Source organism: Oryctolagus cuniculus, chromosome 9 (genome assembly GCF_964237555.1).
Source record: "Oryctolagus cuniculus chromosome 9, mOryCun1.1, whole genome shotgun sequence".
NCBI lineage: Eukaryota > Metazoa > Chordata > Mammalia > Lagomorpha > Leporidae > Oryctolagus > Oryctolagus cuniculus.
The window spans coordinates 85,462,162-85,476,212 of record NC_091440.1 but is presented as its reverse complement, the minus strand read 5'-3'; the positions used below and the strand labels follow the sequence as shown (position 1 = coordinate 85,476,212).

The window sequence follows — 14,051 nt, the reverse complement described above, 5'->3', positions numbered from 1 at the left end:
AAAAATGAAAAGCAGTAGATGTAAGGTTTCAGTCCTTATAAGCCTTGCCTTGATTTACATTGAGCCATATTAACTAGTTTAACTAGGAATGTGGTCCATGAGTTTCCATTTTACCAAGTCAACTTGTATATGTCAAAAACTTAATTCTGTTTCTATTTATTAACCACTGGGTCAGAGTTTCTATACTCACTTTGAGATATTTTAGGACAATGTGTGCTATGAGCCTGGGAAATTGAGGCAACATGGTAATTCCTGTGTTTATAGTGAAATATGGTTATGCACCCTCTCTTTTTTGTTCAGTAACTCTCTAGACTTTTAATCTTTAAATCTGTATTATAATCACAGAGGGTACTTTATTTAAATTTAAAGAAATCCAAGGAATAGCTAGAGTTAAAGTCCAATATTAAGGCCAGGGAAGTTTGCTGGTCGGTGCATGAAGCAGATGTTTAAGGTAATGCAGACGCTGTGCTGTGGAAATGCAGAAGTCAATCCGTGCCGTTTTTCTTTCATTGCATAAATTCTAGGAGTAAATTTTGGATTTCCAGTTGGGTTCAAGGATGGACTTCTGTTTCAGATTTTTGTCTCTTCTGTTATATCTGGGTTTCTCTCTCAGTCTACCCTCCCCCCATCTGTTTTCGGTTGCCATTGTTGTTACTGTGGCTTCTTTCTACTCTGCTCCAATTATAAAGTCCTTCCTCTAGTATTGTCCAGATTAGGGACCTCCCCTTAGATGGTTACTTCTCAGGGTTTAGGGACAGTGGGCTCAAGTGGGGTCTGAATTAACCCCTTCACAGGACTGCAGGATGCCCTGGTAATTTTCTGTATATCTCCAAGGACCAGGAATTTTATGGTGACAGGCAGCAACCAAGATACTTAAGAGCCCCGCAGAACCATCTGCTGTGCCAGTGCAGACCGCAGCACTCTGCATGATAGGCTGTTGTTCTCGTCCTCTCCAACTCTTCCCCCATCCTGCTTAATGACTGCGTTGTCATCAGCTTCCACCCCAGTGGGCCTGTGTCTTGCATAGGATCTAGTGGTTCCCCTGAGTGCTTTATAAATCTGGAGCAGATGACTGGTTGGAATGCACAACCCGTTGGTCATAGGGTAATCTTTCCCCTGAGCCCAGCATCAGACAGAACTTCGTTTGCAGATATACAGGTAGGTCTAGGCTGAGACACAGTATTCTCAGCCTCTGATAACCACAATAAAATGCCTAGGACAGGCTGACCTTACCAAAAATCTTACAAAACCCTAGCTCATGGTTTTGGTGGTTAAAGGCATGTGACTGGCATTGTCTCAGTTCAAGTGAGGACCCTTTTGACTGCACCATGTCATCCAGATGACAATGTGGGAGTGTGGGAGCCACAAAGTGATCCAAGAGACAGACAGCTTGGGTGGGATTAGGCAGGGCATTTATAATAATTCTTTCAGCAAAAACTACCAAGGAGTCACAGAAGAACCACCTTTAACCTTTTTGAAGGCAGTGCCCCCTCCCCAGTAAGACCTAAGGACTTCCCACCAGACTCCACCTCTGAAAGATTCCACCACCTCCTAGTAATACCACCCTGAGACCAAGCTTCCAATACATGGACCCCTGGGGGACACTCAGACCATAAACAACCGCAGCAGATGCATACCAACAGTGATTTTTTAAAAAGATTTTATTTATTTATTTGAGAGGTAGAGTTACAGACATTGAGAGGGAGAGACAGAGAGAAAGTTCTTCCTTCCATTGGTTCACAACCAAAATGGCTGCAACGGCTGGAGCTGCGCTGATCTGAAGCCAGGAGCCAGGTGCTTCTTCTCGGTCTCCCATGTGGGTACAGGGGCCCAAGGGCTTGGGCCATCTTCTACTGTTTTCCCAGGACAGGGCAGAGAGCTGGATTGGAAGAGGGGCAGCTGGGACACAAACCAGTGCTCATATGGGATGCTGGTGCCACAGGCAGAGGATTAACTTACTGCACCACAGCGCCAGCCCCCCAAGGTGATTTTTTTTATAAATTTTCTTTTACTTTTTTTTTTTTTGACAGGCAGAGTTAGACAGTGAGAGAGAGACAGAAAGAAAGGTCTTCCTTTTCCATTGGTTCACCCCCCCAAATGGCTGCTATGGCTGGCACACTGCAGCCAGCGCGCTGCGCAGATCCGAAGCCAGGAGCCAGGTGCTTCCTCCTGGTCTCTCATGCAAGTGCAGGGTCCAAGCACCTGGGCCATCCTCCACTGCCTTCCTGGGCCACAGCAGAGAGCTGGACTGGAAGAGGAGCAACCAGGACAGAATCCAGTGCCCCAACTGGGACTAGAACCCGGTGTGCTGGCGCCGCAGGTGGAGGATTAGCCAAGTGAGCCACGGCGCTGGCACCTCCCAAGGAGATTTTAAGAACGACTCTACCCTGATCCCATATTTCTACTCCTACAAGCCAATTAATTATTGAAACTTTAAATTTAGATGCTCGTAATCTATAGCACAAGCTCTGTAGGACTCAACAATGCTGCATGGGGCAGTAGACCTCAGAACACAAGCTAGTGGGCAGCAAGCTTGCTCTTGGGCAGCACAGTTACCTCACAAGCCAGAGCATGAAGGAAGAGCCTATGGGTGCTGCTCCTTGTCTCAGCACCCTGATCACAGCACCTGTTGTTACAGTCACTCTGAAGAAATAAAGTGGTTCTCCAACCAGAGTTGATTGTGATATCAGGACAAAGCAACAGAGTCTGCAAAAGCTTCTTACGTGTATCATTGAGGTATCTGGAGAGAGCAGTGCCAGCCTCCCAAGACAAGTCTGAAATGGCTTGAAAAAGCCAGGAGAGAATGCTGGCTTAGAGTTTCTCTTATCATCAAAAGAGCAAGGACGAGGGCTCCCCTCGCGTTGCCTGGGGATTATGTGGCTGGAATCCAACCCCTACTCCTGTCTCTTTTACCAGCATCAAAAGAGGAAACACTTGCTTTCATTTCAGCTTTCCTAGATGTGAGGCCAAAGGAGTGAGAGTGGGGAAGAGGGAAGGGATTTGAAGTTAACAACTGTTAGTAGTGAAACATCGGATGGGATGCGACTCTTTATTATAATTCTTGAATATTATTTCTTTTTGCCCGTTGTAAATACTTTTTCATAATTTTATATTTGGATTGTTCATTGTGAATATATAGAAAGTCACTTGATTTTTGTATGTTGCATTTCATTCTGCACCTTGCAAAGATCTTTTATTGGTTCTAAGAGTTTTTCAGTGAACTTTTTTGGGATTTCCTATATACAAGACCATGTCTTCTGCAAAGAGAAAGTTTTGCTTTTTGTTTCTGGGTTTCATACTTTTAATTTTCTTGCCTAATTGCTGCGACTAGAACATCACAGACCATGCTGGATAGAAGTGATGGGGCAGACACGCATCTCTTATTCCTCTCTGCTGGGGAAAGCATCGAGTCTTTTCTGTTAAGTATGACGATAGCTGTTGGTTTTCTTAGATGCCTTTTATGAGGTTGTAGATGTTTTCTTTTGTTCCAAGTTTGCTAAGTGTTTTTCCACATCTATTTGGGGGAATCACGAAGTTTTTCTTTATTCTACTAATGTGATGTAGTACATGGTTAGATTTCTATATATTAAACTAATATCGCATTCCTGAGATAGGTCTCACTTGGTCATGACATGTAGTCTTTTTTATATGTGGAGAGTTTCAGTTTACCAGTATTTTTGGTGAGGATTTTGCATTTATAAGGGTTACCAGAGGCAGTTTTCTTTTCTTGGGATGGCTTTGTCTGGTTTTGATATAAAGCTTATACTAGTTTCAAAGAATGACTTTAGAAGTGTTCCCTCCTATTTTGTTTCTCTTTGGAATAATTTTTGATGAATTGATATTAGTATGTCTTTAAATGTTTGATATAATTCACCAATAAAAATGTCTGGGGCTAGAGCAAGTGTTGGGTTCAATGGTTACGATGCTCCTTTTGTTGCTCCAATCAGACTGCCTGGGTTCGAGTCCCAGCTCTGCTTCCAGTCCTGGCTTTCTGCTGCTGTGCACCCTGGGACACAGCAGTGATGACTCAGGTAGTTGGGTCCCTGAAGCCCACATGGGAGACCCAGATTGAGTTCCTGGCTCCTGGCTTTGGTCCAGTCTCAGCTGTGTGGGGATTTGGGGAGTGAACCAGAGAACAGAAGATCCCACTGTCTGTCTTTCTGCCCTTCAAACAGATAAGAAATATATAACATAAAGATTTAAAACTTATATAACTGGGGGCTGGCGCTGTGGCGTAGCGGGTAAAGCTGCCGCCTGCAGTGCCGGCACCCCATATGGGGGCTGGTTCGAGTCCCAGCTGCTCTTCTTCCAATCCAGCTCTCTGCTATGGTCTGGGAAACCAGTACAAGATGGCCCAAGTCCTTGGGTCCCTGCACCCACATGGGAGACCCAGAGAAGGCTCCTGGCTCCTGGCTTCAGATCGGTACAGCTCTGGCCGTTGCGGCCATCTGGGGAGTGAACCAGTGGATGGAAGACCTCTCTCTGCCTCTCCTCTCTCCGTGTAACTCTGACTTTTGAATAAATAGATAAATCTTTAAAAAAAGTATATAACTGGGACTAGACTTTTCTTTGTGTGAAATTTTTAATTACTAATCCAACCTCTTTTTTTAAGTGTATTCAGATTTTCTATGTCTTCTTGATTCAGTTTTCATAATTATGTCTCTTTGGAATTTTCCCACTTTATTAGGTCATTTAATTTTTGAGACACAATTGTTTGTAGTAGCTTCACATGAAGTGTTTTATCTCTGAAAGATATTAACTATAACAACTTTTTCATTTCAAATTTTGATCATTTTAAAAATATATATTTATTTATTTTTTGGAAGTTAGGAGGAGAGACGTACAGATTGAAAGAGCAAGAGAGAATCCTCTGCTGGTTCATTCCCCAGATGGCTGCAGTGGCCAGGCTGGGCCAGGCCAAAGCTGGGAGCTAAAAGTTTGACCCAGATCTCCCATGTGGTTGGGAGGAAACCAAATAGTTGGGCCATCTTCTGCTGCTTTTCCCAGGTTGCCAGCAGGGAGCTGAATCAGAAGTGGAGCAGCTGGGACAGGAACTGGCACCCACATGGGATGCCAGCTTGCAGGTGGCAACTTTACCTGCTACAACACAACAGCCCCAATATTTATATATTTTAAAGAGTGACAAGGAGAGTGGGAAAGGATGAGAGATGGAGGGGGGCGGAGGGAAGGGAAGAGGAGAGGAGGGGAGAGATAGAGAGAAAGAAAAAGAGTCTTCCATCTGTAGGTTCACTCCCCAAATGGCCGCAATAGCTAGGTCTGGGCCAGATTGAGCCAGGAGCTTCATTGAGGTCTCTCACGTGGGTGAGAGGGGCCTAAGTACCTGTGCCAGACTCTGCTGCTTCTGCCCCATTTAGCCAGGAGGTGGATCATCAGTGAAGCAGCTTGGACTCAAAATGATGCTGTAATATGCTGGCATGTCAGTTGGTGGCTTAGCTGACTGTACCACAAAGCTGTCTCCTAATTTTTGTAATTTAAACCTTCTGTTTTTGTATGGAGAGCATCAAGCTAAAGATACATTAACTTTATTTACTTTCCTGAGAACTGTCTTCTGATTTCATTGGCTTCTCTATTGTTTTTCTCTTCTATGTTTGTATGTATTTCCTCTGTGTTTTCTTCCTTCTTTTTGGTTTAAGTGCAGTTTGCTCTTCTTTTTTCTGTGTCTTTAAGTCTAAGTTTACTTTATTGAATTAACATCCTTTTTCCTGTTTTAATCCAGGCCCTTACAGGTAAAACTCTTCCTTCTTAGCATTGCGTTAGTAGTTTATCATAAGTCTTGGTCTGTCATGTGCTTATTTTTATTCCTATTAAAGTATTTTCTAATTACCTGATCAGTCCTTTGACCCAGTGGTTATTTAGGTTTGTTAATATATTTGTAAACTCTGAAATTTCCTGTTACCAATTTTTAATTTCTTTTTAAAGGAAGTTATTAATACAGTAGAGTCTCAGGATCTAAAATATTTTTATTATTTCAGAGGCAGAGGGGACAATGAGAGAGAGACATACAGACTTACCTACAGCCAGTTTACTCCTCAGCTGCCCACAACAGACCAAAGCTGGGAGCTGAGAACTCAATCCAGGTTCTTACATGGGTGGGAGGGACTGAACTACTTAAGCCAGTATCTGCTGCCTCCTGAGGTATGCATTAGCAGGAAGCCAAAATCATGAGTAGAACCAGAAGTCAGACACAGGCATTCTGATAGGAATACAAATGTCCCAACTAGCAGTTTAACTGCTGGCCAAATTTTGCCCCATGGGCTTAATTTGTTGAAAATTATTTTGCTAGCTAAGATTCTAAGTTGACAGTTTTTATGTTGACAGTTTTTATGTTTTGAATCCCCTGGACTTAGAATATATCATCTCAGGCTGGCGCCGCAGCTCACCAGGCTAATCCTCTGCCTTGCAGCGCCAGCACACCAGGTTCTAGTTCCGGTCGGGGCTCCGGATTCTGTCCCGGTTGCCCCTCTTCCAGGCCAGCTCTCTGCTGTGGCCAGGGAGTGCAGTGGAGGATGGCCCAAGTGCTTGGGCCCTGCACCCCATGGGAGACCAGGAGAAGCACCTGGCTCCTGCCATCAGATTAGTGAGGTGCGCTGGCCGCAGCGCGCTGGCCGCGGCGGCCATTGGAGGGTGAACCAACGGCAAAGGAAGACCTTTCTCTCTGTCTCTCTCTCTCTCACTGTCCCCTCTGCCTGTCAAAAAAAATTTAAAAAAAAGAAAAAAAATTAAAAAAAAAAGAATATATCATCTCACTGCCCTGTGGCATCCACTACTTCTGATAAGAAGTCAGTTGTTAATCTATTGCTCCACTTGTACCTGATGAGTCATTATTTTTTCCCACTTTGAAGATTTTTTTCTTTCTACATTTTTTTTTGTTGTGATTTATCTAAGTTTGAATCTCTGTTGGATTTTTCTTGGTATTTTAAAGTGTGCATTAATATTTTTCATACATTTCAGCACATTTCAGTTACTTATTCAAAATTTTTGCTGTTCCTTTTGGTGTCTCTTCTCTTTCTTCACTACCCATTATTTTTGTGTTATTGTACTTACTGGTGCCCTACAACTCTTTGAGGCTATTATCTTTTCTTCCTGTTGTTCTTCTGTGTTCCTTTGATTGTGTAATATATAATTAATCTGTTTTCAAATTCACTGCTTTTTCTGTCTGCCAGTTCAGATCTGTTGTAGATTCCCTCCAGTTAATTTTTCATTTTAGTTATTTCACTTTCCAACACCAGAATTTCCAGTTTGTTCCTTTTTCTATTATTTCAATCCATTTATTTCTATTTTCTATTTGATAAAACATTGTGGTCACACTCCTGTTACTTCTTCAGGCACAGTTTTCTTGAGTTCTTTGACTAGATTAATAGTAGATGTGGGAAGACTTTCTGCAAAGACCTGCTGGTACTTTGCATGTGAGTCACATTTTTCTGTCATTTTCCATGTCTCATTATTTTTGTGTGATTTAGACATGTTAGTTACTATATTTTCACGTTTATGGTTATGGATTTCTTCCTTTCCTCTCTGGGCTAGTTGCTTTCTTACTTATTTGCTAAGTGACATAGATGGTCTGTGGTAGTGAAGCCTGTGCCTCCGGCATTGTGAAGTCACTCATGTCACTGCACAGAAGGCACACACTCAGGCATGTGCACTGTCACACTGACAGTGTCTGAGCAGGGCTTTCTTGGACTGCTTACCCCCAGTCTCTGCTAAGCAGCTTCCTCTGGTATCACACCCAGCTTCAGGCTCCACTGATTTCTGTCCTCATCGTTCTCTACAGTGTGGTGAGTCAAAAATCACAGACTGATGCAGTGAAATTCAGGCTCCTCTTCAGGGCTCATTTGATGAGCCACTCCTGGAGGGTAGGTCTGGCTCCAAGGTGGCTCTCCTCATCTCTTCCCCGGCTCTGTCTGCGCATTAACTTACCTACGGTTTATATTCTTGCCTCAGTGAAGCCAGGAGGCTCCCTCTGACATTTTACCTTCGAAATATCCATTATTTCTAAGAGTATTCTTAGGCTGTAACCTCCTCCACACTTTGCCCCAAATAAATTCAGTTCCAGTGCAAGGACTTTAGAGATATCTCTGTTCTTACTGCCTGCTTCTACTCTTGGGTGAAATCTTTCGGTCATGAATGTGATTCTGAGAGCGGTGATTTCTCCTGGAAATGACTCCTGGCTTGTAAGTGGGGTGCTTAGTAGTGCCAGTAGCCTGCATTCTTTTCTTTTTACCTGTCCTTGTCTTGAACCTGTCATCTACAAGTGAGCCAAGGCAGTGGTGATTCAAGCTCTGATAGCTTTGAGCCTGCTGTGCCTGGGGCGTTGTCCCTGTCCTACACACTGGGGCTGCATGTAATTTATCCTGTGCAGCATGGACTTGGGCTAGAGTGAGGATGAGAAGTGATGGTGGCTTTTTATCCCAGTGAGCCACTTGTAGCCTTTGACTCCAGGGAGAGGAAACCTGACAGCACGTCCTTTTTTGGCCACACCCATTTCTGTAGACTTTCCTTCTTTCACAAATATGGGATTATTTTCCAGAAAAGTTGTTTTGATCAGATTCTTCTCACTTGAGTTTGTATAATCTAAAGTCAAGTATTGATTGATTATGTGAGAGATAATGGATAATTAAACATAGTATCAAAATTTGATAGATTTAATGTGACTTACTGTTGAAATTACATCTGATTTTTAGCAAACCTTTTACTGTTCTACACACATAATCCAAAACCAGTTTGGTATAAACTTACTGTGAAAGTTATATCTGATATATAGGGATACTGTCACTCTTCTGGGGGGCATCACCTAAAAATATATAAAATGGCAGAACAATTTAAAGGCATTGAATGTGACATTAATTGATGATACAAAAATAGCATTTCTCCTTGTTAAACAGTGCATTATTGCTTCTTTTTCCTAGTTGAACATTTTTTTCCTAGTAATAGTACAGACCTGAGCTGGGAATTTGCAGTACCAGTTCCCTGTCCCTCGTTCTCCCTGTGCTCACCTCATTATCCATCTTCTACGTCCTGACTCAGAATCAGGAAACCAGAGCTGTACAGATTCTGCCTTCACCTGGACGTACAGCTAGACCTGGCTTCCTTTTTGGAGGCACTGCTAGGGAGAGGCACTTTTTTGTGAGCCACTATCCACCAGATGTGGTATCTACTGGTTCTCCCTGTATCTCCATAGATGGATGCTTTTGAATCCATAGTTTCATCCTTGATATTTTAGACATTGATTGTTTTTACAATCAGGCTATTGTTTAAATTGTGTGTAACCTGAAACCTGGTTTTCATTGGATAGGAAAGAGTTGAAGCCAGCCATTGAGTGCAAGTACTCCCAGGAAATAAGGCTGCAGGCAAAGTTGCTAAATGATTTGATGAGGATGATTTTGCAGAACAGGAGGGCTCTTGGGCCTTTTCAGTGTCCTATCAAAGGGCAGTTGTGTGTTGAGAGTATTCCGGTTCTGTCTGGTGCTGAGGGCCTTCTTGTAATGTGATGGTCATCGCATGGCTGACAAGGGGAACCCAGCTCAGACTGAGAGCCAGGAGGCACTGAGGTGCTGGGTTTATAGACTACTGTTTTATTATTTCAAAACAAGCTATATCTGCACATATCTGGGCGGTAATTTTGAAGTCGGGACTAATATAAAAACAGATCATGGAAAAAAAGAGAAAAGAAAATGTTAATTTGGTCACCTGTCAAGGTCAGTTACTCAGTCTTTATACTAAATGTAATTGTCCCGTGCCTTACATGCAAGGATCCCTGCCTGAGAGGAAAGTGATTTTCAGGATTAGAGGGAGGGCTCAGGGTTACACAGCCAGTCAATGGGAGAGCTTAGATTTCAACCTGACTAGCCCCACTCTATGCCTGCAAGCAGATGAAGGTTAGTGACGTTATGGGCATAAGCACCTGAATTTTTATTCCAAGTTCTCCCCACAGAGACAAAGAATTCAAAGTAGAGGGACAAATATAGTGCATGAGTGAGGGCAGGCTTTATTTAAAAGTGAGAGTGGACATAGTGTGAGTGTGGGCCACCCCACATTGAGAGATAACTGTCACAAATGGGCCAGAGAGTGGCCTATGAGAAAGGAGCTTTGTAGGAGGCCAGAGGGCACATAAGGAAAGTACAGAGGCCAGAAAGAAAAGAGGGCCATTCGCACATGTGTGAAAGTTCCTTTGATGCAGTAGGGGTGGCATCCTAATTAAATACACAAATGGGGTGGAGTCTGGATGGGGTTTAGTGTGTGTAAGACTTTCTGGGAGTTTCATGGCGCCTCCACATGGAGCTTAACTTCCACATGGCCATATAGCATCCTCTCCTTCCTGGTCCTGGATGAGACTGGGCATATTGAACTGACAGGTTATGGGGATGAAGTTAAGTGCAGGACTTTACAGAACTTGTAAAAAAATTTCCAGCTTCATTTATTTCTACCTTGCTCCCTGGTTAGCTCCCATATATCAGAAAGAGGATTCTCTTACTTGTTTCTATGAGACTTACTACATTCTCACTATAATCACTAATACATACATGCCACAAGGGTTCTGTGTCCATCATATGTCAAAATTTAAGGTGTAAATCTCAATTTCCCACATCTAAGGACATTTGCAACGATGGGTATTTTCTTTACATTCTGCATCCTGGGCACTTCAGACACTTTCTTGGAGCCTTATGAAAGGATTATTTGTCCCCAGCTCAGCTGCCCAATTAGATTATGCCCTTCTCCAAGGCAAGGGCTACATTTCTCCTGAGGTCTCCGAAGCACGTGGCCTGCAATAAGGGGCCTTTCTCTTAGGTTCACCTGCAAATGTGCTGAGTCAAACCCTGGCAGATCAATTTCAGTCTGTTCTCAGGGAGTTGGCTTAGAACTCACACTCCATGGCATTCTCTGTCTTGCTGTTAACTGAGAAACTTTTCGTTTTGGTCTGGATTCATCTCAGCAGATTTAAAGAAAGCCTCCAGTTCCAATGCTGCAAAATCCAGTCTACCGAAGTCTGGACTCCGTCCTCCTGGCTACTCACGTCTCCCAGCAGCCAAGCTGGCGGCGTTCGGCTTCGTGCGGAGTTCCAGCGTCTCCAGCACCCAGTCGGTGGACAGCGCGCAGCCCGAGCCCAGCAGGCCGGCCAGCCGTAAGTGGGGCGGGGCGGGGCGGGCGGGGCACCTGGGCTGTCTCGGGCAGACAGGGTGCTGGGGATAAAGATGGCTTGCAGTGTAACTGTGTGTTATTTTCCTTGCATGACTGGTGGAGTATTTGGATCTCTGCCTTTCGTTGGCCATTGTCTTTTAATCATCTAGTTAAGAAACACCGCCTGTTACTATCATTTTCTCTGTTGTGGGGAGTTAATGTGCCAGGAAAAGATTCTAAAGCTCCCCTTACAATCTAGAGGACTGATCCAGGGACTGATTCTGGGAGCCCATGGCTTCATAGATTTCGACTAAGAAGTCAAAGACCCAAGAAGGGTGTTAACGGTACTGTGCCATCATGAAGCGTATTAGACATTAACAACAGCTGAAGGAGTCGTTTGGTCAGTGTCTTATGTTGGTGGAGCATTTGATTGGATTTCTAACAGATGACTAAATGGTGTTAAACACGGGAGGCTCTGTGTCCTCGCCCAGGAAGGTAAAGTCCCCAGTAGCTGAGACTGCTGCTGCAGGCCTGTTCCCCGAGGCTGATGTTGTAGACTGTTTTAAAGTGTGAATTAGTCACCTTCCCAGCAAGTCACAACAGCCAGCGTGGGGTCTGGAGGCTCCCATTTGGCTGAGCTTGTGATGACACACCTCAGCCTCATCAACTTCAAAGTCACGGCTGCTGGTTCTGAAGCTGTGACAGCTCAGATGCTGATTGTCAGGAACTTGCCAGAGGCCAGGAAAGTCTCAGAGGTGCTCACGTGCAGAGCTGCTTGGAAGGGATCATAGAAGTGCGGCAAGTGGGAGTAGTGAGAGAAGGCAGCGAGGAGAGAGAGAGGATTTTTTCAGTTTTCTTTCTCCGAGGGTCTTTTCTGTCTTTTATTTTTTTTATGCAGAGGGAGGCGTGAGGTGGTTTGCAGAGATGATGAGGGAAACGTTTGTACCTTTCCAGTTCTAAGTTTTGGTCTATTTAGCTATTCCTAAAAATAACTTAATTTTCCTTTGTCTTGATATATTTGTCAGCGGGCTCTTGGGGGTGTTTCTGTGGTTTGCCTGGTTTTCTGAAGGCACTGTGGCTCAGCTTTCAAATGGGGATTCATTTTAGGACCATCACTGCATCTTAGAGATTACATCATTATGTGACAGATATCTCAAAATCTACACCATGCTAAGCAGTAAAGATTATTTGCAAGTATGTGATCCTAGTTTTTAGATGTGTGTGTGTGTGTGCACAGTAGCAGTCTGAAGATTTTGAAGTACAGGAGGAACTATTTATGCCATCATTTTTTGTAATAAAATTCCCAGTGACATGTTTCTCTTTAAGAGAGAGAATTAAAAGAAAAAAGCCTCGTATGGTGTGTGTCTTTCCAAGGAAGCAGTTTGGATTTTGATTTCTTACAAAGAAAAACAATACACCTCATGGTGAGTTAAGCTGTGTCCCTGTGTCAGCAGCTTCGGTTAAAAGAGAGCTGACAGGTGTGGACAAAATAATCCCAGCTGTGCTAAGGACATTTTCTTCTCACCTCTGCGTCTAAGTATTGTGGGGACTGGGTCTCCAACTGGGCTCAGAGAGATCGCCAGCTAGACTGAGTTCAGGTTCATGTCTTCCTGTGTGCAAGAATACAACTGGGAGATGTGGATAGAAGTGAACAGAAAAGCAGGATTTACTGAGAGGCAGAGGGATAGTACACACTCAGATGTGAGTGTGGGCAACCTCATGGGGAGAGTTGGCCTTACCTGTTAGGATCTGTTACACCACCATTGAGTGCAAATAGTTTATCCTAAACCTGGTGAAACTGGGCACCAATAGTTAACCCTACACTTGGTGACATTTCTATTGCCCAGTATTCGGCTGTCCCAGCATTAATTGTACACGTGCCTCACCTGGGATGTTCTAAACCTCTAGAACAATACATTTACAATGTATAAAGAATGTATAAGGAACCTTGGTCAACAATTGCCAACAACCTTATTTCAGACCCTGCCAAACTGTCTTTTCTAAAACAAAAGTCTTTTTCTGCCTTGACTAGTGATCTCCAGGACTTCTTTGGATTAGAAAATTCTAAACCTAACACCACCCAGGCTGAGGTTGAGCTTTTTATAGGATAAAGAGTGGTACCTGGGGCAAGGCCCCATTGAATGTTCAATGGAGGCAGGGTATAGGGTGGGGCCACAGCACAGGTGTTCTCCAGGAAGGGGTCCTGTGGTGTCTGGCCTATGATGGGGAGAGGGACTGAGCTGCGTGATGTGGAGTGGCTGAGCCGAGTCTTCAGCCGTATTGCACTGGGTGGAACATGATGGGATTTGGGTGGTGCACATGGCCTAGGTGTTAGCATTCTTTAGCTCCTCACCACTCACTAACTACCTGCCTACCCATACTGGAAGGGGTACCAATAGGAGCCCCCTGAGTACCCAGAAAGACAGGCCTGTTATGTGCCAAAGAAGATAACTCCTAATTTAAAGACTTCTCTCTCTTTTTAATTTGAAGTAAAAGTAATTCTTTATTAAGGTAAAATGATTTTCAGAATGGGTCGCCCAACAAACCCAACAGTGTACTGTATGTAAGAGATGCATCCAATCAAAAAGGCTTGGAAAGTTTGATAATTAAATATACAGCAGAGAAATAGAAAACAAAGAAAGTAGGGGATGTATGCATTACTATCTCATAATAAGGAATTCAATACAAAGACCATACAGTTAGGAAAGGGGGTATAAGGGATATAATTCAGTGGAATTAATATGACATCCACATTTTTTACCATATATGATATATATTAAACAGTTTTGCATTAAAGTGATACTCTAGTCAGAATTGTTTTCTGTTTATGTATGCTAGACTTGATTCTCAGTTGTCTGTCACTTATCCTGGTTTCTGTTCTTTGCTGGAGAGACAATGCTTTGATGACAATGATC

At 43.5% G+C, this 14,051-nt stretch overlaps 1 protein-coding gene across 6 annotated transcripts in view; it reads left to right on the top strand.

The window, feature by feature from the left end:
- The window catches only part of MTUS2 (microtubule associated scaffold protein 2), a 663,674-nt gene that overhangs the window by 255,969 nt on the left and 393,654 nt on the right, over positions 1 to 14,051 (top strand). For 5 of the 6 annotated variants that reach the window (XM_051834128.2, XM_051834131.2, XM_051834130.2 and 2 more), the window contains one exon: positions 10,952 to 11,140. In XM_051834128.2, coding sequence (XP_051690088.2) covers positions 10,952 to 11,140 — 189 coding nt within the window. The remainder of the gene's footprint in view (positions 1 to 10,951; positions 11,141 to 14,051) is intronic. The other variant, XM_051834132.2, reaches the window with a different exon arrangement.